General features: G+C 55.1%; 3 protein-coding genes and 1 long non-coding RNA gene across 5 annotated transcripts in view; 1 reads left to right on the top strand and 3 right to left on the bottom strand.

Moving 5' to 3' along the window:
- The window catches only part of DPF2 (double PHD fingers 2), a 15,254-nt gene extending 9,100 nt beyond the window's left edge, over positions 1 to 6,154 (bottom strand). Inside the window, 5 exon segments of the mRNA XM_080571703.1 lie at positions 778 to 858; positions 862 to 1,043; positions 2,250 to 2,357; positions 2,441 to 2,601; positions 5,999 to 6,154. Coding sequence (XP_080427829.1) covers positions 778 to 858; positions 862 to 1,043; positions 2,250 to 2,357; positions 2,441 to 2,601; positions 5,999 to 6,072 — 606 coding nt within the window. The 5' untranslated portion in view covers positions 6,073 to 6,154.
- Positions 2,622 to 3,711, top strand: LOC308184542. The gene is made up of 3 exons (XR_013942698.1): positions 2,622 to 3,016; positions 3,267 to 3,339; positions 3,591 to 3,711. It is a non-coding gene; the product is annotated as an uncharacterized lncRNA (long non-coding RNA).
- Positions 6,155 to 9,244: 3,090 nt separating the features above from the next.
- Positions 9,245 to 14,050, bottom strand: CDC42EP2 (CDC42 effector protein 2). Of its 2 annotated transcripts, none has more exons than XM_080571705.1 (3): positions 13,450 to 14,050; positions 12,515 to 12,590; positions 9,245 to 10,681 (listed from the first exon to the last, which is right to left on the bottom strand). In XM_080571705.1, exon 3 carries the CDS (start codon positions 10,515 to 10,517, stop codon positions 9,957 to 9,959), a length of 561 nt encoding a protein of 186 aa, XP_080427831.1. In that variant the 5' UTR covers positions 10,518 to 10,681; positions 12,515 to 12,590; positions 13,450 to 14,050; the 3' UTR covers positions 9,245 to 9,956. The 2 variants fall into 2 exon arrangements, with proteins under 2 accessions (XP_080427831.1, XP_080427830.1); XM_080571704.1 differs by having other exon boundaries at positions 9,245 to 10,526; positions 13,450 to 14,043.
- Positions 14,051 to 14,349: 299 nt separating this feature from the next.
- On the bottom strand, positions 14,350 to 23,697 carry POLA2 (DNA polymerase alpha 2, accessory subunit). Its single transcript, XM_080571728.1, is given in 18 exon segments — positions 14,350 to 15,375; positions 16,620 to 16,746; positions 17,456 to 17,515; positions 17,609 to 17,712; positions 18,241 to 18,349; positions 18,635 to 18,708; positions 19,015 to 19,053; positions 19,530 to 19,654; positions 19,757 to 20,028; positions 20,441 to 20,466; positions 20,472 to 20,519; positions 20,609 to 20,937; positions 21,036 to 21,220; positions 21,305 to 21,411; positions 21,508 to 21,568; positions 21,847 to 21,932; positions 22,019 to 22,146; positions 23,219 to 23,697. Coding segments are annotated over 18 exon segments (2,145 nt in total). The 5' UTR covers positions 23,343 to 23,697; the 3' UTR covers positions 14,350 to 15,234.
- Between the last annotated feature and the right edge of the window lie 198 nt (positions 23,698 to 23,895).

A 23,895-nucleotide genomic window follows, 5' to 3' on the forward strand; every position in this document is an offset into this window, starting at 1 on the left:
TTACGCTGCACTCTCGTGCTTCAGATGATTAAACCGCAGGCACCGGTGGTGGAAATGGTGGATTTGGGGGGGCTCGGCCCCCTGATTTCCACCCAGGCGTGTGCCAACAGGGATTTAAGTCAGGATTTAAGGCTGGGAGGAAACGGTGCTTTTCGGGGGGAAACGGTGCTTTTTAGGGGGGAGAAATGGTGGTTTTTAGGGGGGAGAAATGGCGGGTTTTGGGGGGAATGAAGCTTTTGGGGGGCAGAAATGGCACTTTTAGGAGGAGAAATGGTCATTTTTGGGGGGAAATGGTGCCTTTTGCAGGGAGAAATAGCACTTTTTTTGGGGAAATGGAGCTGTTCTGGGGGAAAATGGTGTTGTTCTGGGGGAAAATGGTGTTTTGGGGGGGGAATAGAACTATTTTGGGGGGGAAATGGTATTTTTTTAGGGGGAAATTGAGCTTTTTTGGGGGAAATGGAGCTTTTAGGGCAGAAGTGGCATTTTTTTGGGGGGAAAAGGCACTGTTTGGGGGGGAAATGGCGCCATTTTTGGGGGGAAGAGGCGCTTTTCGGGGGGAATACCATTTTTTGAGGGGGAGAAAAGGAGCTCTTTTGGGGGGGGAGACATGGAGCTTTTTTGGGGAGAAATGGAGCCTTGGGGGATAAATGGAGCATTGGGGGGATAAATGGAGCCTTTTAGGGAAGGAAATAGCATTTTTGGGAGGGAATAGAGCTTTTTTTGGGGGAATGGAGCTTTTAGGGCGGGAAATAGGGCTCTTGGGGGAGGAAATGGCACCTTTTTTAGGGGCAAATGGTGCTTTTGGGGCTGAAACCGAGCCTTTTGGGGCAGAAATGCCATTTTTAAGGGGCAAGTTTTCTAAGGAGGCTCCCCCCGCACCTTCCGCGCGCGGCTGTTGGCGACGGGGAACTCGCCCAGGCTGTCGTCGTCGATGCGGGGGTCCGGCAGCGCGCGCTTCTCCAGGGGGTCGGTCCTCAGCAGGGCCTCCAGGCTGCTGCCGTCCTGCGAGATCAGCCCGTCCTTCTTCAGGGCCTGCTCCGCGTCTGGGGGGGAGAGAGGGGTAAAACGGGGAAAAATGGGGGGAAAAATAGGGATAAAATGGGGGGGGAAAGGGGAAAAATGGGGGAGAAAATGGGGGGGGGGGAGGGGAAAATGGGGGAAAAAAGGGGAAAAATGGGGGGAAAAGGGGGAAAAATGGGGGAAAAAGGGGGGGAAAAGGGGGGAAATGGGGGGAAAATGGGGGGGAAAAATGGGAGGAAAAGGGGGGGAAAATGGGAGGAAAAGGGGGGAAAATGGGAGGAAAAGGGGGAAAAGGGGGGGGGAAATGGGGAAAAATGGTGGGGAAATAGGGATAAAATGGGGGAAAAATAGGGATAAAGTGGGGGGGAGAAAAGGGGGGAAAGGGGGAAAATGGGAAAAAAAGGGGGGAAATGGGGGGGAAGGGAAAAAATGGGGGGAAAATTGCGGAGGGGAAGGGGGAAAATGGGAAAAAAAGGGAAAAAAGTGGGGAAAAATTGCAGGGGGAAGGGGGAAAATGGGGAAAAAAGGGAAAAAAGGGGAGGGAGAAAAAGGGGGGAAAAAGGGGAAAAAATGAGGGAAAAAATAGGGGAGAAAATAGGTGGGAAGGGGGAAATGGGGAAAAAATGGGGGTGGGAAAAGGGAAAAATGGGGGAGGAAAATGGGGAGGGAAGGAGACAATGGGGGAGACAATGGGGGAGAAAAGGGAAAAATTGGGGGAAAAAATGGGGGAGAAGGGGGAAAATGGGGAAAAATGGGAAAAAATAGGGGGGGAAAGGGAAAAAATAGGGGAGGGAAGGGGGAAAATTAAGGGCGGAAAAAGGGGGAAAAATTGGGGGGAGAAAAATGAAGGAAAAAAGAAGGAGGGGAGAAGGGGGGAAAAAGAAAGGGAAGAAACGGGGGGAGGGAAAGAAGGGGGGAGAAAAAAAAGGCGGATGAAATTGGGGGGAAAAAAGGGGGGAGAAATTGTGGGGGAGAAAAAAAAGGGGTAGAAATTGCGGGGGGAGAAAAAAAAGGGGGAGAAATTGGGGGGAAAAAGGGGGAGAAATTGGGGGGAAAAAGGGGGAGAAGGGGACGGGGACGCGTGCCGGGCTCGCCAGGCTGATTTCACCACCTCCTCCGCCCCGCTGGGACCAGATGGAGGTTCAAGGAGCCGTGTAGGTCCTTAGCAGCATCGACGATGGGACCGAGACCCTAAAAATCACGCAGAAAGCGGCGGAAAAAGGCTTTACCCGGTTTGATGGAGGGGAAGGAGAGCCTGGGGTCCTCGGGAGGATGAGCGCGGCGTTTCTTCCTCCAGCGGCGCGCGGGGTAGGAGTAGAGCTGCCCGGCAGCTAAACCTGGGCGCGGGAGGAGATAATTAGGGTTACGAGGGTAATTACGGGGAAACGAGGGTGGTTTTTTGGTGGGATTTGGGCCGTACCCGGCCCTCGGTGGCGTTTCTCCATCCAGATGTAGCAGTTGCTCTGCGCCACGCCGGTCTGCGAGTCGAGGAAGGGCAGGCGCACGCTGCGCTCGGCGCAGAGCCGCGCGTTGTAGTTGTGGCACTGCTCCATGGCATCGCGGTAGTACTGCTCGCCGAGCCTGCGGGGGGAGAAAGGGGGGGTTACAGGCAGGAAAAAATGGGGGGAATCGGGAAAAAAAAGGTTGGGGTGGTGGGTTCCAGCGGGGTGAAGGTGTGGGGGTCACGGGAAGAAACGGCGGGGTGGGGCGGGGTGGGGAAGGGGTTAAAAAGGAGCCCCAGAATGGGATGTGGGGGAAAAAAATGGGTCAGAAAGGAGAGAGGTGGGGAAAAATGGGTGAAAAGGAGCCCCAAAAGGGGTCAAAAGGAGCCCCAAAATGGGATGTGGGGAAAAAATGGGTCAAAAGGAGAGTGTGGGGAAAAAATGGGTCAAAAAGGAGAGTGGTGGGGAAAAATGGGTGAAAAGGAGCCCCAAAATGGGTCAAAAGGAGACACAAAATGGGATGCAGGGAAAAAAGTGGGTCAGAAAGGAGAGAGGTGGGGAAAAATGGGTAAAAAGGAGCCCCAAAAGGGGTCAAAAGGAGACGCAAAATGGGATGTGGGGTGGGAAAAATGGGTCAAAAAGGAGAGTGGTGGGGAAAAAAATGGGTCAAAATAGAGAGTGGTGGGGAAAAAAGGGTCAAAAAGGAGAGTGGTGGGGAAAAATGGGTGGAAAAGGAGCCCCAAAATGGGATGTGGGGAAAAAATGGGTCAAAAAGGAGAGCGGTGGGGAAAAATGGGTGAAAAGGAGCCCCAAAATGGGTCAAAAGGAGCCCCAAAATGGGATGTGGGGAAAAAAAAATGGGTCAAAAAATAGTGTGGTAGGGAAAAAATGGGTAGAAAAGGAGCGTGGTGGGAAGAAATGGGTGGAAAAGGAGCCCCAAAATGGGATGTGGGGAAAAAAATGGGTCAAAAAGAAGAGTGGTGGGGAAAAATCGGTCAAAAAGGAGTGTGTGTGGGAAAAATGGGTGAAAAGGAGCCCCAAAAATGGGTGAAAAGGAGCCCCAAAATGAGATGTGGGGAAAAAAAAATGGGTCAAAAAGGAGAGTGGTGGGGAAAAATGGGTGAAAAGGAGCCCCCAAATGGGTGAAAAGGAGCCCCAAAATGGGTTGAAATGCACTAAATATCGATTTGGGTAAATAAACACCGATTTGGGTAAATAAATATCGACTTGGGTAAATAAATATCAGTTTGCTGGAGTGTCAGGGGACATCCAGCACTCAATTTCTGATGTTTTAGCCCCAAAAAGCTGGAGGTGGAGGCGTTTCAGGCATGTCAGCGGCCGTGTCCCTAAATTCTGTTTTTTTCCCCTCTTTTGGCTGCAGAGGGAGCCCCAACACCGGGCCTGGGGAGGTGAAACCTTCCCGAGGTTCTCATTTCTGCCCGATTCACCCCAAAAACGAGCGCCCCACTAACACAAAGCCCTAAAAGCGCGTCGGTTTAGGGCAAAAAGGCCGGAAAAAAAGAGTCTGCCTCGTGTTGGGGTCGGAGGGGGACGGCAAAAAGCCTGGGAGACACCCCCAAAAAATGGGGAAAATGATGAAAAAGTCTGGAAAGAGCACAAAAAACTATGGGAAGAGCCCGAGAACCTATGGAAAGAGCCCAAGACCCTATGGAAGAGCCCAAGACCCTACGGGAAGGTGCCAAGAATCTATAGAATGTGCCCGAGAACCTACAGAAGGTGTCAAGAACCTATAGGACGTGCCCAAGACCACTCCAGGATCATATAGGGTCGTCCCCCCAAGGACTGTATAGGGGGAGGAGAGGTTCCCCAGCTCTATAGGGGAACCCCAGCTCCATAGGTCCCCTCGTACGGAGCCGTATATGGGGCACTTCTATAGGTTCCTGTCTCCCAAGGACGTATGGAGACCCCTGCCCCTATAGGGCACCCTGTTATAGGGCCCTACAGTGGGGATCCCCCTCTGCAGGGATCTATAAGGGGCATACAGACAGGTGTATAGGGGCTGCTGCCCCCATACAGGGACAAATCCACACACAGGGCTCCACACAGCCCCTCCGGGCCCTATAGACCCCCTCCCAGGGCCGTATAGGAGGAACATCCCCCCTAGGACCCTCTTGGATCCCCTACAGAGACCCACAGAGGGGGACAATCCCCCCTCAGGCCCTATATACCCGCTCCCAGGGCAGTATAGGGTGAAAATCCCCGTCCCCCCGAGCCTTCTAGGATCCCCTATAAGGACCAATAGGGGGTGCGACACCCCTCCCCAGGCCCTATAGACCTCCTCCCAGGGCCTTATAGGGGGAAAATCTCCCCATAGGACCCTCTTGGATCCCCTATAGGAACCAACAGGGAGTGCAACAGCCCAAACCAGGCCCTACAAACCTCCTTCCAGGGCCCTATAGGGGAAAAATTCCCTCCTAGGACCCTCTTGAATCTCCCATAGAGACCAAGAGGGGGGGACAATCCCCCCTCAGGCCCTATATACCCCCTCCCAGGGCCATATAGGGTGAAAATCCCTATGCAGAGCCCTTTATGATCCCCTATAGTGACCAATGGGGGGGGTGCAACCCCCCCTCAGGGTCCTACAGACCCCCTCCCAGGGCCTTATAGGGGGAAAATACCCTCTAGGACCCTCTTGGATCCCCTATAGGGACCAGTAAGGGGAGCAACATCCCCCCCCCCGGGCCCTATAGACTACATCCCAGGCCGTTATAGGGAGAAAATCCCCCCCAGGAACCTCTTGGATCTCCCATAGGGACCGGGGGGGGGGGGGGACACAACCCCCCCCTCAGGCCCTATAGACCCCATCCCAAGGCCTTACAGGGGGAAAATCCCTCCCCAGAACCCTCTAGGATCCCCTATAGGGATCAACAGGGGTGCGACCCCCCTCCCCAGGCCCTATAGACCTCCTCCCACGGCCTTATAGGGGGAAAAATCCCCCCACAGGACCCCCTTGGATCTCCTATAGGGACCAATAGGGGTGCGACCCCCCTCCCCAGGCCCTATAGGCCTCCTCCTAGGGCCTTATAGGATGAAAATCCCCCCCAGGGCCCTCCAGGATCCCCTATAGGGACTAACAGGGAGGAGTACCCCTTCCAGGGTCCCTATAGACCCCTTCCCAGGACCTTATACGGGGAAAATCCCCCCTCAGAGCCCTCTTGGATCCCCTATAGGGACCAACAGGGATGCGACCCCCCTCCCGGGCCCTACAGACCCCTTCCCACGGCCGTATAGGGGGAAAATCCCCCCAAAGGACACCTAAGATCTCCTATAGGGACTAACTGTGAGCACTACCCCTTCCCGGGGTCCTACAGACCCCCTCCCAGGGCCTTATAGGGCGAAAATCCCCCCCCAGGGCCCTTTAGGATCCCCTATAGGCACCAATAGGGGGAGCGCCCCCCCCCTCCGGCGCCCACTTGGACTCGCCCGCCGTGGGGCAGCCCCGCTCCCCGCGGCCGAGCCGGGCCGGACCGAACCATTGCGCCCCCCCCGCGCGGGGGGGGCCGAGGCGCACTCACAGCTTCACCACGTTCTGGACCACCGCCGCCATTTTGCCTCCGCCGCCGGGGGCCCTGCGCCGCCCAGCGCGCATGCGCGGCGAGCCGGGAGGGGAGGGGGGAGCGGGGCGCGGAGGGGAGGGGGAGGCGGGGCGAAGAGCGCATGCGCGATGGGCTGGAGCTGCTCGCTCCCCCCCCCGCTGCGCTGTTTGGGTTCTGCGCATGCGTGGAGGGGGCGGAGGCGGGAAAGGGGCGAGGAGGGGAAAAAGGGCGGGAAAAGGGAGGTGTGAGGGGCAAAGGGGGGGGCAAAAAGAGGGGGTGGGGGCAAGATGGAGGGGCAAAATATAGGGGGTGGGGGGCAAGATGGAGGGGCAAAATGAGGGGCAAGGGGCAAAATGGAGGAAGTGGGGGGCAAAATGGAGGGGTTGGGGTAAAATGAAAGGGGTGGGAGCAAGATGGGGGGCAAAATTTAGGGGGTGGGGGCAAAATGGAGGAGCAAAATGAGGCAAGGGGCAAAGTGGAGGGGGCAGGGGACAAAATATAGGGGGTGGGGGCAAGAGCGAGGGGGAAAATGGGGGGCAAGGGGCAAGATGGAGGGGGTGGGGGGCAAGATGGAGGGGTGAGGGGCAAAATTTAGGGGGTGGGGGGCAACATGGAGGGGCAAAATGGAGCAAGGGGCAAAGTGGAGGGGGTGGGGGACAAAATATAGGGGGTGCGGGCAAGATTGTGGGGCAAAATGGGGCAAGGGGCAAAGTGGAGGGGGTGGGGGGCAAGATGGAGGGATGAGGGGCAAAATGGGGTAAGGGGCAAAGTGGAGGGGGCGAGGGGCAAGATGGAGGGGCAAAATATAGGGGGTGGGGGATGAAATGGAGGAGGCATGGGGCAAAAGGAAGGGCTGAGGGGCAAACCCCCAGAAATCTAGGATGGTTTGGGTCGGAAGGAACCCTAAAAATCACCAAATTCCTAAATCCTGCCCCATAATCAGGCTGCTCAGAGCCCGTCCAGCCTGACCTTGTGCCAGGGACGAGAGACGTTCTCCTGGAAGAGAAGACTTAAATAAAATAAATTAAATTTTATTAATTTTTACATTGATTTCCACGGTTTGTTGGGGACCGCACCCATTGCCCGAATCGTAAGAGGGTGGGATACAAAGACAGACTCAAAATCTCCATTTTTTACTCATTTGGAGGCATGAAATCCCAAACAAGAGGCCTCACATTATTAAAAAGTCACTAAACCAGCCCCAAACCTGAGTTTTAATCAATTACCCCAATCCTACAGCTGCTTAAAAGTCCCACAGCCTCCTCCCATTTAATTCTGTAGACAAGTTTTTGTCAAGTTTTTTGTCTTTTCCCTACATTACGGCCAATTCTGGTTTTATTTTTTCTATTTCTGGGCCTTTTCAGGGCAGATTTTGACAGGAAACTTTATTCAGGCCCCAAATTCTGGGGGCAAAATGGAGGATTTGGGGGTTTTTGGTGGGAGGATGAGGAAGGAGGGGTGCCGGGGGATGAGCAGGAGGGAAAAAACGTGAGGGAAATGGGGGAAAAATGGGGAAAAATGAGGATAATGGGGACAGGAAGCCGAAAGGATTCAGGAAGAAAATACAGAAAAATGACAGAAAAAAAAAAATCTATCCCGTGACAGGGCGGTGAGGAGCTGGAGCAGAGCGGGCAGCAGTGAGGATTTGGGCTGAAATCACGCTCTTTTGGGTAAAAAAGAATTCCAGGGGTGAGCACGCCGCTTTCCTCAGGGTTTTTTTGACACTTTCTTGGCTCCTCCGTGTGGAAAGATGAGCACAGCGGCGGTTTTTCCCCGATTTTTCGACTTTTAATACCATTTATGTCTAATAAGCACTGGATCTGAGAGAAAACTTTTTATTTTTTTAGGATTATTTATTGCCTGTAGGGAAAACTTTATTTTTTAATATTATTTATTTTTCTGGAGGGAATTGACGTAGAAATCTCCGTTTTTGCACAAAATTTCTGCTTCCCACCCGGCGACAGCCGTGGGCAGAGCAGCCTTCCCCCTGCTGCTGACCCGCCAGCCTCCTTCCTTTATAAATTTGTGCAAAAAACTTAAATCCATGAGGTTTTTTTCCTCTAATTTGCTGGGAAATTGGGTTATAGGATGCATCGGGGACACCGCAACCTTCTTCAATGCAGCCGCCCTTTATCTTAAACCCCTCCCTTTCCCTGAGCTGTAATTAATCCCTCAAAGCCCTCGTTAACTTATTCTGCCTCAATTTTCCCCAAAAAAAGCGAGGAGAAAGGCGTTGTTTGGTGCTTGCGGGGTGAGTCACGGCAGGGAGCTTTTTTTCCTGCCGGAGTGACTCACGCTTCTCAGAACGGGTGTAAAAACGCTGGGTTTAGCAACATTCATTTCCAAAAATCGCTCCTTTGGGGAGTGACTAATTGGGGAGTGATTAATTGAGGAACGATTAATTGGGGAAGGAACGCACGTGCCGGCAGGGTGGGGTCCTGGGCAGGGAGCCTGGCAGGGAAGCAGGGGGAATCCCAAGTGGTTGCGCTGTTTTTTTGGCTAAAGTGGCTAAAAAGAAACTTAAAAAAAAATATAAAAATGCCTTTTTTTTAATTTTATTTTCAGCTTCTTCAGCAGGGGAGTGGTGAGGGAGATGAGACACCGAAAAGAGGGGGGAAAAAGGGGAAAAAAAGGAGCCAAATTATGTGCTCAGAAGGGTGCTGTGATCCCCAGGAGCAAAAAAATGTATCAAACAAGGTGGGCTTGGGGCCCAATTAAGGCCAAATTGGAGCAGTTGATGCCCCAAATAAATGAAACAAATAAAATTGAGCAGGCTGCCTCCTCCTCACCACGTCTTACTCCAAGCAGGGCTGTTAGCTTGCCGATTAACCCCAAAATCTTGCCAATCAACCCCAAAACGTTGCCTTTTAACCCCCAAATCTTGACATTTACCCCAAAACATTGCCATTTAACCCCTAAATGTTGCTCTTTAACCCCAAAATCTTGCCGTTTGACCCCAAAAGTTGCCATTCAATCCCAAGTTACCTTTCAACCCCAAAATGTTGCTGTTTGCCCCCCAAAATGTTGCCATTCTCTCCCAAGTTACCTTTCAACCTCAAAACGCTGACATTTAACCCCAGAAGTTCCTATTTAACCCCAAAATCTTGTCATTTAACCCCAAAAGTTGCTGTTTAACCCCCAAATTTTGCCATTTGCCCGCAACCTTCCCTGTAAGCATCCCTCAGAAGCAAACGGGCCAAGTAAATGAGAGCCAGGACACGACTGCACAGTGCTCATTACTCTAATGCCTCGTTAATTAACGGATGCCTCATTAATTAACGATTCACCCATCCAAAGGTCGGCCGACAACGTATGGAAACACGATAAACCACCAAAAAAAAGTCAGGGAGCTCCCCGAGAGGTTCCACAGCAGCCTTCTTCTGGGCTAAAAAGTGCTGAAAATGGTTAAAAGCGACGCAGTTTATTAAAACCCAAAGTTTTTTAAGCCCCAGCGGGATTTTCTTCGCCTCGATCCTGGGTCACGAAGGAAAACGAAAGTCCCCGTGGCCCATTTTGCCCCAAGATCAGCAGAATTGGTGTTTTTGGCGATTTGGGGTGCCTGAGGACGCTTCCCGCTCTCCTCCATGTCTCATTTTCACTTTTCCAACTCCAACCCCGCGCTCCGGGCACGATTTTCCTTGCAAAAATGGCGTTTTTCGGCTTCTCCTTCTTCTCCCTCACCCTCAAAGCCTGGTGGGGTGGGTGTTTTTTTTTCCACAGAATCGCCGAATTTCCCCATTTGCGGTGTTTTTGCTTGACCAAGCCAACGCGTTGGGAGTTATTTCACCAATTCCTCCACCAAACCCGTCCCGAAATGCACGGGGTCGGCAACGGTTGAGTTTGAGCCAACAGGAAAAAGGAAAAATGATGGAAAAATACCTGGTTTTCGCCATTTTTTGTTGGTTTTTTTTTTCCCTTTTCCCGTTTTTGCTCGCTTTCAGGTCAAGATCTGCACCGATCCCTCCGCTTGATGCCTCTCCATCACCTGCAGGACGTCCTCCAGGATGGACGGCCCCAAGTCGACGTGGAGGGAGAGGAGGGAGCCGGCGTGCGGGAGGAAGGGCTCGGCGCCCCGCTCTTCCTCCTCTTCCTCCTCCAAGCCAACCCGCTCATCGAGGTGCAACCGCGGCGGTTTCGGAGGAGCCGGCGCCACCGGCAGCGTCAACGCCTGCGGGGCGCCCAGAACGGGTAAAGAAACGGCGTTTTTGAGCAACGGCGAGGCCGTCTCCGAGGCCGGGCGCTCCCCGAGGGTGGAAGTCCTGGCAAATTGGAAGGACGAGGCGCTGGCGGTCTCGGCGCGGGGCAGGAGGTGGAATTTGCCGCGGAGGAAGGAGACGTCGCCGAAGGTGTCGCCCTCGCCGCCGCTGCCGACGTGGATGGTGTGGCGGAAGTCGCCGAGCGGCGGGCTGATCATGTCGCAGGACAGCACGTCGCGCAGCTTGGCGCGCTTCCCCTTGCGGCTGCCCCGCTTCAGGTAGATCGGCGCCTTGGCGGACATGGCCGGGGGCTTGGGGCGGGAAGGGAACAGCGGGGGTAATTAGTTAATTGCGGGTCATTGAGACTTCTAGGCTTTTAGTTGGTCGGACGCATTATTGATAATGAAACAACCCAAAAAACTCATTAATTCCAGGTGCTCTTTCTCCATTTTAGTTGGTCAGACACCTGATCGATAACAAAATGACCCAAAACATTAATTAATTCCAGGTGCTTGCTCTCCATTTGAGTTGGTTGGCCTTGTTACTGATAATGAAGCGACCCAGGTAATTAATTAATTCCAGGTCATCTCCTCTTCTCCACTTTTAGTAGGTTGGATGCGTTATTGATAACAAAACAACTCAAAACATTAATTAATTCCAGGTGCTCTTCCTCCAATTTAGTTGGTTGGCCATGTTATTGGTAACGAAGTGACCCAGGTGATTAATTAATTCCAGGTCATCTCTACTTCTCTTGGTTGGATGTGTTACCAATAATGAAATGACCCCAAAAATTCATTAATTCCAGGTGATTGTTCTCCATTTTTGTAGGTCAGACACGTTATCGAGAACGAAACAACCTGGATAATTAATTAATGCCATGTTATCAATAACAAAATGACCCAGGTAATTAATTAATTCCCTGTCACTTCTCCATTGAGGTTGGTTGGCCATGTTATTGATAACGAAATGGCCTGGAGAATTAATTAACTCTAGGTGCTCTTTCTCTAATTTAGTTGGTTGGCCATGTTATTGATAACGAGGAGACCCAGGTAATTAATTAATTCCAAGTGCTCTTTCTCTATTTTAGTTGGTTGGCCATGTTATTGATAACGAAACAACCCAGGTAATTAATTAACACCATGTCACTTCTCCATTTTAGTTGGTTGGCCATGTTATCAATAACAAAATGACCCAGGTAATTGATCAATTCCAGGTGCTTTTAGCTTTTCAGTCCCATTACCGATAATGGAATGACCCAATTAATTAATTCCAGACACTCTGCTCCTCTACCTGGAGCTGGTAGCCATGTTACCGATAACGAAGCCCAGGTAATTAATTAATTCCACGTGCTCTCACATCTCCATTTCAGTTCATCAGCCACATTATCGATAACAAAACGACCCAATTAATTAATTCCAGGGGGGTGAGGCCTCTGGGAGTTGATTTTGGGCTTTGCTTTGGCTTTTTTAACCTAAAAGAGGAGATTTTTTTTAATTTCAAACACTGTATTTCGCTCTTCCAGCCACCCAGCCCCACGCTTAATGAAAGAATAACTACAAAACCCACAGATTTAGGAAAAAGGGAAGGAAATTGTGATTTCCCCCCCCCCCCCCGTTTTACTCCTCTTCATCCAACCCCACCAGGTTATGCGGCCGGTTCTAGGCACAGGTTTTGAGAAATGGGGAGGAAGCGAGCGAAATAAAAGCAGAAGACACTCAAGAGCGTTGAGTTTTGGGGTAAAATCCCAGCATTTTGTGCTTGTTTAGAGCACAAAACGATGGCAGGAGCCCGCCTGAAGGCTGACACTGCAGGATCCGGCTTCGTTAATCCCGGGTGGATTAAAGCGTTAACGACAGCCTGCGGCAGCAGCTTGGCCAAAAAGTGTTGAAATCGTTGGGGAAAAAAAGAAAAAACAAACAGACAAAAACAAAAATACACATTTTTGCCTTGTTTTCCTCAAGCCTGGCCGCTTCTATTCAGTGCCTGTGAGCAGAAATCGCTCTTTTTGCCCTTTTTTCCCCCAAAAAGCATCCAGAGCTCGCTGTGAACGCCCTTTGTGTCCGTCAAAAGGGGAAAAACGACCTTAAAAAATTACATTTAGGGCCAACACCTCCTGGAAAAAGGGTCAGTGGGACACAAAACCACACAGAATTTGCGTTTTTAGGACAACAAAAATCCTCCAAATCCCTTTTCCCCGATGTTTTCCAGCTCCCCCTGGCCGGCGGTGTTGCTGGGCAGAGCAGAAGAGGTAAAAAGTGGTTAAAAATTCTGTTTTTTTCCCCCGTTTTTAGCGACTTACGCTCCGTCACGCGAAGGCTCGCTGGCGATTACCGGAGCGGCGAATTTCCCATCCCGGCACCTCCACGGAGAAAAACCTGCAAAAAAAAGAAAAAAAAAACACAAAATAAGGTAATTTAAAAAAAATAAACAGAATCCTCTGGGACACCTTAAGGGGGGAAAAAGCAGAAAACAAAGCTGCTCCCCCCTGCCTCTGCCTCCCTCCCGTCCCTTTTCGAGCCTTTTTTTGGGAGAAAATCCACCCGGAGGAGGCTCGGGGCCGGAGGACGCAGAATAAAGCCCCCCTCGGGGAAGGATTTGGGGTGAGAAAGGGGAATTTTGGGGAAAGGGGAGCACTCGGGAAGGGGATTTTAAGGGGCGGGGGTGTCGCGGAGCCTCGGTTTCGCCGGACTCACCCCACAGCAGGGGGGAAAAAAACCCAAAAGGTGAAAAGGGGGAAGAAAAGGGTGGTAAAAGAGCAGGAAAAGCAGCGGGGTTGGGCGGCTCCCGCTGCCGGCCCCGCCACCGCCCGCTCCTTTAAATCCCCTAAATCCGGATTAAACCCCCCGTTTACACCCCAAATCCCATTATTTCGGGGGGCTCCGAAGGAGGGGGGGGCGGTCGGAAACCTGGCAGCCAGGCGGCAAAGCGCAGCGGTGACGGGGGGGCAGGAATTGGTTTTTTTGGGGGGGGTTAGGGTTTAAAAATCCTCTCCCCCCCACCCCAAATTTCAATCTGATTTAAACCCGATTTCAATCTGATTTCAACCCGATTTCAGTCAGGTTTGGGACCGGGTTCCGAGCAGGATTTGGGGTCCCGACGAGCCCCGCCACCGGCCGGTTTCCTTCTCCCGGCGACCCTCAGTAGGATTGCGCAGCGGGAACCCCAAAACCTCCCTTTTTAGCCTTAAAAACGGGCTACCTCCCCCCCCCCCCCTTTTTTTCCCCCTTTTTCCACCTCAGCACCAGGGCCCGGCAGCGCAGGAAGGAGCAGCGAGGCGACCAAGCCCCACCCCGGAGGCCTCGCTTCCCTCTTCCCCTCCACAGAGGGGAGGCCCCAAAATCCTTGGGTTCGGTCCCAAAATCCTCAGGTTCGGCCCCAAAACCCACTCCCCAAGAGTTTCTCTCAACCCCCTCGCCCGGCCCTGAGGATTTTTTGGGGGGAAAAATCGTTGGAAACCCGTGATTGAGCCCCCCCCCCCCCCCCCCGCCTCAATCTGCCCCAAATGAGGATTTTTGTTAAAGTAACACTTCTGCAGGTGTTTTAACTGAAAATGGTGTTTTTATGAGGGAAACTGAGGCGGGGGTGGAGCTGGGGGAGGAGTGAAGCTGAAAATGGGGCAGAATCGGGGCTCTGCTCTGACTTTTGGCCTTTTAACATGGGCAGCACCTGCAGGCACTAAAAAAAAAGGGGGGAAAGAGCCCCCAAAAGGGGGGAAACCCACCCGAAAAATGTGGGAAACCATCCCAAAAAGGGGAAAAGAGCCCCAAAAAGGGGGAAAACCCTCCCCAAAAGGGGGGAAAGAGCCCCAAAAAGGAGGGAAACCCTCCCAAAAAAGGGGAAAAGAGCCCCAAAAAGGAGGGAAACCCTCCCAAAAAGGGGGAAAGAGCCCCAGAAAGGAGGAAAACCCCCCCCAAAAGGGGGGAAAGAGCTCCAAAAAGGAGGGAAACCCTCCCAAAAAAGGGGAAAAGAGCCCCAAAAAGGGGGAAAACCCTCCCAAAAAAGGGGAAAAGAGCCCCCAAAAGGGGGAAAACCCTCCCAAAAAGGGGGGAAAGAGCCCCAAAAAGGAGAGAAACCCTCCCAAAAAAGGGGGAAAGAGCCCCAAAAAGGGGGAAAACATCCCAAAAAAAGCCACGCTGGAGAAAACAGCACTTTTATTTGGTGTGAGAAACCCTAAAATCTGTCAGGTCGGGGGAAGAAGTGAAGCAGGAATGCAGCAGAAACAGGGCCGAGATGCTTTGTGTGGATATTTGGGGTGAAAAAGAGAAATTTCGGGGCCCAGCCCCGCATCACCTGGTGCTCAGGATGGAAATGGCGAGGGGAGCTCCCACCCTAAATCCCTTTTTTTCCCCGTTTTTCCCCTAAACGTGGGTTTGGGGTGGGATAGAGGCACCCAAGACTCCATTGAGGTGGCTGAGCGGTGTCAAACACCGTGATAAAATTGAGGGAAAAAACAACAAAAAGAGGAAAAAAGAAGGAAAAACCCCCAAACCCCCCAGGGAGGCAGCACCAAAAAGCACTAAAATCGCCTCCTGCACTGTTTTTCCCCCCAAATTTTGCTTTATTTCCAGGATTACAGGCACAGGAGCAGCACCCCAAAACCCACATGAGGTGCTGCCAGTGCTAACGAGGTAATTAACAGTAGAAAATTAATTAGCACTGACGCTGTTTCCTAAAACTTTTGGGGTTTCCCGGCTGTGGATTTGAGGCAGAAAACGGCAAAAAAAGGGCTCGGGGCCAAACCTGACACCGTGCCCCTTCTGGAAATCGGCGATTTGTGCGCCTGGGGGGCGCCTGCAAATTAATTACTCGGTGATTAATTAACCTCGGGGTCCCACGAGGGGGGAGCTGAGGCTGACGACCCCCAAACCTGTCGAAATCCCAAGAAGAAACCCTCCTGCTCCTGCTCGTTAGCAATTCATTAACGTCGCCGTTCGGGCCCGGCCGTTTATTTTTCCGTTGCGATCCGAAGAGATCCGCGGAGAATCCGGCCGTGGGGGGACCGGGGTGGGTTTTTTGGGGTCAGATTTTGACGATTTGGGCCGAGACGCAGGGGTTGTGGCGCTCGGGGTCGCGGGGCCGCAGCAGGAGGCGCCCGTAGGTGCCGCCCACCCGGCCCTTCGTCAGCCGCCCGGGGTTGAGGCAGACGCAGCCCAGCACGTCCTGGGGGGGGGGAGAGAGGGGATCGAGTGGGCTGGGATCCAGCAGGATCTTGGGGGATCTACTAGGGGGTTGGGGGAGGGATTGGGGGCTTGTAGGATCGTTGAGGGGCTTGGGGGAGCGATGGGGGCTTGTAAAACGGGCAGAGATTGGGGATCGACTGGGGATCTGGTGGGATCGTAAACCCCACAGGGATTTGGGATCGACTGGGGATGTCATGGGATCAAATGGGGGGTTGTAGGATCGTTGAGGGGCTTGGTGGAATGATGGGGGCTTGTAAAACCGGCAGAAGATTGGGGATCGACTGGGGATCTGGTGGGATCGACTGGGGATGGGGTGGGATCGTAAACCCCACAGGGATTTAGGATCGACTGGGGATCTCGTGGGATCAAATGGGGGCTTGTAGATCATTGAGGGGCTTAGGGGAGCGATGGGGGCTTGTAAAACCGGCAGAAGATTGCGGATCTACTGGGGATCTGGTGGGATCGACTGGGGGCTCGTAAACCCCAGAGATTTGGGATCGATTGGGGATCTTGTGAGATCGAATGGGTGCTTGTGGGATTGACAGGGGGCTTAGGGGATCAATCAGAAGCTTGTAACCCCCCCAGCACTTTAGGATCAAACGGGGATCTTGTGGGATCTACTGGGAGCTTGTAAAACCTGCAGCGATTGGGAATCTTGAGGGATCGACCGGAGCTCGTAAACCCCCCAGGGATTTGGGATCGATTGGGGATCTCGTGGGATCAAATGGGGGCTTGCAGGATCAACGAGGGGCTTGTAAAATCTCCAGCGGTTTGGGATCAAACAGGAATCTGGTGGGATCGACCGGGGACTTGTAAAACCTGCAGTGATTTGGGATCAACTGGGGATGTTGTGGGGTCGATGGGGGGTTTGTGGGATCAATTGGGGGTTTGGGGAATCAATTAAGAGCTTGTAAAACCCGCAGAGGTTTGGGATCGCTTGGGGATCTTGTAAAACCTGCAAAGTGGAACTGATTTGGGATCTTGTGGGATCGACTGGGGGCTTGTAAACCCCACAGCGATTTGGAGACCTTGTGGGATCGACCGGGGACCTTGTGGGATCGACCGGGGGCTTGCAAACCCCGCAGCAGTTTCGGGCAGTGTTAAAGCGCGCTCGAGGCGGCCACTGCGTTCTCGCTCGTTAAGGATCGATCGCTTTTTATCGGCGATCCCTGTCAGAGCAATCAATCGATCCCTATCGGTGACCGATCGATCCCGGGGGCCGACCTTAACGAAGTAGCGCAGCTCCGAGGGCGTGACGAGGACGTGCGGTGTGGTGGGCAGCCAGGCGAAGCGCGCGAAGCTCTCGTAGTCCACGTTGAGCTCCTCCGAGGGCGGGTACAGGGGGTAGTAGCTGGGGGGGGCGGGGAAAGGGGGGTTTTGGGGCGGAAAAGGGGGATTTTGGGGGTTCGGAGGGGGGTGGGAGGGGCAGAAAAGGGGGATTTGGGAGAGGAAAGGGGGGTTTGGGGCGCCCAAAGGGGGGTTTTGGAGCTGGAAAGAGGGGGTTTGGGGGCCCAGAGGGGTGTAATGGGGGGCGGGGGATTTGGGGCCCCCAAAGGGGAGTTTTAGGGGCAGAAAATGGGCTTTGGGGGCCTAAAGGGGGATTTAGGGGTGGAAAGAAGGGTTTAGGGGGCCCAAAGGGGGATTTTGGGATGCCCCAAGGGGGATTTGGGGGCAACAAGAGGGGGATCTTGGGGGCAAATAGGAGATTTGGTGGACCCAAATGAGGTATTAGGGGTGGAAAGGGGGATTTGGGGGGGGCAAGAGGGAAGGTTGGGGCACCCAAAGGGGGATTTGGGGGCATGAAAGAGGGACTTGGAGCACCCAAAGGGAGGATTTGGGGCCAAAAGGGGGATTTGGGGAGCGATTTGCTTCAGGCTGAGAGTGGCGATCATCTATCGGCCTGATGTGTGCCCCTCTGGAGGGCTAAAACCCCCCAAACCCCCCAAATCCCGTACCTCTAGGGCCAGCAAACCCCAAAAAAGGCAACCATGGAACGGATGAAGCGCCGAGGCGCTGTGGGATTTCCCCCTTTCCACCCCAAAACGGCGCCGGGCGCTCACCTCCGCTGCGTCAGGACGTGGCGCAGGATCCGCGCGAACCGGTCCGAGCTCCCCGACGAGCTGCGGGGTTAATTAGGATCCCGGCCTCTTAATTAGGGGGCCAGCCCTAATTAACGGGGTCACGGGGAGCATTCGGGGCCGGATCCTTCCCACCTGATCTCCTCGGCGCCCATGTGGAAGAGGAGGTCGGTGGAGGTGAGGCCGAAGACAGTGCCATCGATGTCCAGGGTGCAGGGGTCCGAGACGAAGAGCACGCGCTGTGGGGAGAGGGGGGCAAACGGACCCCAAACGCCCCTAAATGGCCCCAAATCCTACCCCAAACGGGCTCAAGGGCGCGTAAAATACCAAATCTGCCCCAAAACGCACTCGGCTTTCCTTAAATACTGCAAAGTGGGACCTAGAAACCCCAAATCTGCCCCAAAACGCACTCGGTTTTCCTTAAATACTGCAAAGTGGGACCTAAAAACCCCAAATCTGCCCCAAAACGCGCTTGGCTTTCCTTAAATCCAGGCCCCAAACCTGCCCCAAAAAGCCCTAAATCCACCCCAGAACACCCCAAAATGCCCCAATCCTTCCTATAACTGCCCCAAAGCCACCCCAGAACCGCCCCCTAGCGCCCCAAACCCAAAAATGACCCTAAAATGCCCCAAACCCACCCCAATCACACAGAGCTCCCCACAGCCACCCCAAAACCGCCTCCAATTGGAAAAGGAGGCAGAAAAAAAAGCCCCAAAAGAAGGGGGCTGGGATTTTGGGGTGAAATGGGGCGTTATCGGGTCCGTTACCGCTCTGTCCTCCTTGGGCAGCTCGGGGCAGGGGAAGGGCGGCTGCGGGTAAACGCAGTCGTGGTGCACGTCCCGGGGCGAGGGCACCAGCACCAGGTGCGGGGCGGCGCTGCCAACGGGGCGAAAAAACGGGATTTAGGGTCAGGGAGGAAAAAAAATTGGGGTTTAGGGGACGGGGAGAAAGAAATTGGGGTTTAGAATTGGGGCTTAGAGAAAAGGGAGGTAAAAAATGGGGTTCAGGGGAATGTGAGATAAAAACAGGGGTTTAAGAAATGGGAAGAAAAAGGGATATTTAGGGGACGGGGAGGAAATAACTGGGGTTTAGGGGATGGGGGAAAAAGGGAGATTTTTTGGAATTTTGGGATTTTGGGGAAGGGGAAGCCGTGGCCCCTACCTTCGGGTCCCTTCTAGGATCATCTTGAGGCAGAGCTTGAAAACGTCGCTGAAGGAGGCGGGGAGCTGGCAGTTCTGGGGGAAAACGAGGGGATTTTGGGGGAAAACGAGGGGGTTTGGGACAAAACAAGGGGTTTGGGGGGATTCCTCGTTTCCTCCCGCTTTTAGGGCGCCCCCCGGCCTCCCCAAAAGGAGATGAAACGGCCAAAATGATAAAAACGCCGGGTTCTGACTCATTTTGGGGGCTCGCGACCCCAATCTGCCCCAAATCCACTGGGATAGGGAGGATTTGGGGTGAAAACCGCCATTTTTGTAGGGTCAAGGCCACGGGGGGTCCCCAGAACCCACAAATTCGCCCCCCACCTCCCCCCTCGGACTCACCTCCACCTGCTCGTGCTTGGCGTCAACGAATGGCCCGAACTGCGAAGAAATGGGGACAAATCAGAGGAAAACGGGGGCAGGCCGGCCCAAAAACTGCCCAAAAAGAGGTATTTTGATGATTTTCGGTCAATAAATTAAGATTTTATCCCCCTGAAGCCATCGGGGCGAACCTCGTTGCAGATTTAACTCCTGGGGGGCTCCAAAAGCACCGTTGGCTCTTAAAAACTGGGTTTTTTTTGTTGTTTTGGGATGAAAAAGAGGCTTTTTGGGGTTTTTCCCCCCAAAAAGAGGCTCTCCCCTTAGCAACCCCACAAAACTTCCGTCATTTTAAGTGGGTTTGGGGTCAATTTTAAGGCGGTTCCGCGCCGTAAGCGGGAAGTTTTGGCTCAAAAACGGGGACGGGGGAGGTCTGCAGGAATTCCGGGGGGGGTCCTAAGAGAATTTTGGGGGGATTTAAGGAAAATTTAGGGAGTTTGGGGGAAATTTTCAGGGGGGGGCACCCCGCGGACCCTCACCAGGACGCAGACGTCGGGGCGGTCGCGGGCGATGACGTCCAGGAGGTCGGAGAGGGGGTCGAAGGCGACGCTGTCGGAGGTGGCGTAGGGCCCGCAGGCCACCAGCACCGCCCGCTGCTCGGCCCCTGGGGGGTCGGGGGGGGGTTGGGGGGGTCTTGGGGACCCCCCAGCACCCCAAAATCCCCCCCCGGTCCCTTTAGGTTGGGGGGGAGGCACTGGGGGCTCACCTGCGGCTGGCGGCGGAGGGGAGTGGAAGGGAAGGGGCTGGGGCTGCGGAGGGAAGAAAGGGCCCCAAAATGGGGTGAAACGGCCCCAAAATGGGGTGAAACGGCCCCAAAATGGGGTGAAACGGCCCCAAAATGGGGTGAAACGGCCCCCCCCCCCCCCCGAAGAAATGGAGCCCCAAAAGTGGACCCGACCCCAAAATAGAAGAAAACCAGCCCCCCCCCCCCCCCCCAAAAAAAACCCTTCCGGGCAAAGTTGGTTCCCCCAAAATATCCTAAAACCAGCCCCCCACTTCCCCCCCCAAATAGGGACCCCCCAAATCCCCTAAAATGCCCTCTCCCACCCCCCCGCCGAGTCTCCCTGGTCAAAACTGCCCCCCCCTCAACCCCCCGAAACATCCCAAAACAGGCACCCCAAAACCCCCCAGCTAAAACCAGGCACCTGAAGACCAGGACAAAATCAGGTTGTCCCCCACCCCAAAAAAAACAGACCCCCCCCCCAAATCCCCCCAAAAAACAGACCCCCCGCCCCCCCAAATCCCCCAAAACCAGGACTCCAACCCCAATCAAAATTGGGACCCCCCCCCCAAAATCCCCTCAGCCAAAACTGGGACCCCAAAACCCCTCCAACCCCAAACCAGGGCACCCCCCAACCCCAAACCAGCCCCAACCCCACCCTTTTCCCACCCCAAACCCCCGCTCACCTCGTAGAGCTGGACACCACCAACTTCTTCCCGGTGCTGTTGATCCCCTCCACGGCCACGACCTGGGGAAAAAAAAAAAATCAATAAAAAAAGGGGGAAAAAAAACCCCAAACCCCAAATTTAGGTGCTTTTAGGGGGGGGGAAACCCGACCTGGCCGGGGAAGAGGGAGAATTCGGGGAGCTCGGAGAGGTCGAGGGGGACACGGGCGCCCGCGGAGCGCTGCCGGTCGCCCTCCAGCACGGCCGACTTGGCGTTGAGCTTCCCGTTGCTGTCGCAGGCGATTTGGCCCAGCACCGTCACGGGTTCCTGCAAAAACACCCCAAAAAAAAAGGGAAAAAAAGTTAAAAACGTCAATTTTAACAGAGGGATTTGGGACCCGAAAGAGCTTGCCTGAGCCGGGAGGAGCGCCGAGGCGAAGTCCTCGAGGCCGTGGTGGGTCCTGAGCGCGGCGCCGAGCTCCTCGATCCGCCAGCAAAGCACTGAGAGGGGGGGGAAAAATATCAACGCCCCTAAAAAAAAAAACCCTAAAATGCCCCAAAACGAGGGGGTGACCCCCCGCGGGCCCCCCCAGCCTCACCTTCGCGGACGTCGAGGGGTTTTTGGAACATGAATTTGTAGGATTTGGTCAGGGAGTCGTCGGGGGCGGTGAAGAGTTTGGGGGCGCAGCCCCCGGAGCCCCCAAAAAGGGTCTGGGGGACGCCGAAGGAGGCGACCACCTCGCCCCGGCCCCCCCGCGCGGCGTATCGCTCGGGGGGGGTGGCGCTAAATTGGGGGGAAAAACGGGAAAAAAGGTTAAAAAGGTCATAAAGGGGAGGGGGAAAGGGGAAGAGGGGAGGGAGGTTTTACCTGGGGGAGAGGCTGGAGGGGGAGAACAGCGCGTAGGGGCTGCGGGACGAGGGGGGCCGCTTGGGGCGGGGGGTGTCGGGGGGGCCACCGGGGCGTTTTTGGGTGGTCTGTGGGGAAAAAAGGAGGTTTTGGGGTCACTGGGGGGGGAAAGGGGAGGAAATAGGGAGGATTTGGGGTCAAAATGGGGGGGGTTTGGGTCGCGCCTTGGACGGCGTGGTGTAGGCGTCCAGCAGCTCCTCCTCCTCCTCTTCCTCCTCGTCCAGCCTGGCAGCTCGTTAAGGAGTAGAAACGCCTCGCAACCGCCCCAAAATCCCCAAGTTTTGTGGGGTTTTTCTTTTAGGGCGCCCCCAGCCCCACCCCAAAGCCCTCCCCGTCAATATTTAGCACTAACAAGGCTTTGCTTCGGAGTCTCCCCCCAAAACCCTCCACGTTTTTCATTTTTATGTTGTAACTTTAAAATATTTTTACCCAAAGCAGCCCAATTCTTTCATTTTTTAAAATAAGTTTTGCTTTCTCCCCATGATTTCCCCCTAAAACGATACAGCTCCTGCAAGGAGTGGACATCGCGGAGGCCGCCGTGGCGGCTGCTTGGCCTCCGGGAGGCTCTGCTGCCCCTCTTGGCGAGGACCTGGGGGAAAAAAAGAGGGGTGGGCGCGCGTGGCCCCCTTCTGCCGTCTTTTTGGGGTCTTTTCGAGGTCTTTTTGGGGTCCCCACCTCGTGCTCGAAGGCGGCGAGGCTGTCGAGGGTGAGCTGGGGGTCGAGGTCCTTGCTGGTGACAAAGGCCAGCAGCTCGTTGGCCAGCGGCACGGGGCCCAGCCGGTGCGTCAGGCTCAGCTCCAGCACTGGGGGGGGGGAAATGGGGGGGATTTGGGGTCCCGCGAGACCCCAAAAAGCCTCGGGGGGGGTTGGGGTGAGAGCAGCCCCGCCAGGTGTCACCCCCGCGGAGCCCCAAAGCACCACCCCCCCCCCCCGTGTTCCCTAAACGTTTTCCCTGCGGTAGGCGATACCACCCCAAATGCCTCTCCGACAGCCCCAAAATCGCCTGAATTCCCCCCAAAAGGCTCCTCTGTGGCCCCAAACACCCCCCCGTGACCCTAAGCTGCCCCCTGTGAGCCCAAACTCCCCCCCAGACACCCTCTGTGACCCCTTGGACTGCCCAAATCCCTCCGAAACACCTCCCTGGGACCCTGAAAGCCCCTGAATTGCCCCGAACACCTGCCTGTGAGCCCCCAAAAAACACAAATTGCCCCAAACACTACTCTGTGCCCCCGAAAGCCCCCTGAACTGCCCCAAACACCTGCCTGAGACACCAGAATCCCCACAAACCTGCCCCAAATTGCCCCAAACCCTTTTCCTATGACCCTAGAAGCCCCCCAGATCACCCCAAACGCCTTCCTGCGACCCCAAAGCCACCCCAAACCGGCTCGACTCCCCCTCAAATTACCCAAACACCTGCCTGCAACCCCGAAACCGTCCCAAATCACTTCAAGCCCACCCCAAGTCACCCCAAACTCCCTTCAAATCACCCCAAATCTCTCCCTGTGATGCTGAACCTGCCCAAATTGCCCCAAACCCCTTCCTGTGACCCCAAAGCCACCCCAAACCGACCTAACTCACCCCCAAATGCCCAAACACCTTCCTGCGACCCCGACCCCCCCCCCCAATCACCCCAAACACCTGCCTGGAACCCCATACCCACTCCAAATCACCCCAACCCCTCCTCAAATCGCCCCAAATCCCTCTCTGTGACACAGAAGCGCCCTTAAGTCGCCCCAAAGCCCTCCCCCTGTGACCCCAAAACCTCCCTAAATCACCCCAAATCACCCTAAGCGCCTCCCTGGGACCCCAAAACCCCCTGAAATGGCCCCAAAATCCCCTCACACCCGCCCCGCGCCCCCTTCCCCCGGCCCTTACGCTTCTCGGCCACGTCCTCCCCGTCGCAGCGCAGCTCGAAGAGCGCCAGCTCCCGCAGCACCGCCTCGGCCGTTCCCGTTCCCGGCCCCGGTCCCGTTCCCGGTTCCAGCCCCGGCTCCTCCATGGCCGCGCCAAAAATCCCGCGCCGGCGCGCCCCCGCCGCGCTTTACGGCAGCCAGGGGGCGTGGCCTCGCCTTATAAGGGCAGAGCGGCCGCAAGGGGGAGAGAGGCGGGAGGCAGGGGGCGTGGCTATGCAGATTTCGGGTGAGAGCAGCCAACGGGAGGACGAGGGGCGGGGCGACAAGTGGGGGCACCAGATGGGGGCGTGGCTATGCAGATTTCGGGCGATACTCGCCAACGGGAGAACGAGGGGCGGGGCGATAAAGGGAGAGAGGGGGCGTGGCTATGCAGATTTCTGGCGAGAGTAGCCAATGGGAATGGAGGGGCGGGGCGAGGCTCTTAAAGGGACAGAACTGGCGGGAATTTTTCGGCCCTAATAGGGCCGCTTCTTGGGACCGGGGGATGGGGTCAAGGTGGGGGGGGTTATGGGGTCCCGGGGGGGGCTGGGGGTCCGTGGGGAGATCTGGGGGCTGAGGGGGGGTCCAGGGGGCTGGGGGACCCCAAAAGGGAACCCCCAGCTCCCGGGGGTGCGCCCCAAAATGAAGTGGGGGGGGGGT

Source organism: Anser brachyrhynchus (genome assembly GCF_964034855.1).
Source record: "Anser brachyrhynchus genome assembly, chromosome: 36".
NCBI classification, from domain to species: domain Eukaryota; kingdom Metazoa; phylum Chordata; class Aves; order Anseriformes; family Anatidae; genus Anser; species Anser brachyrhynchus.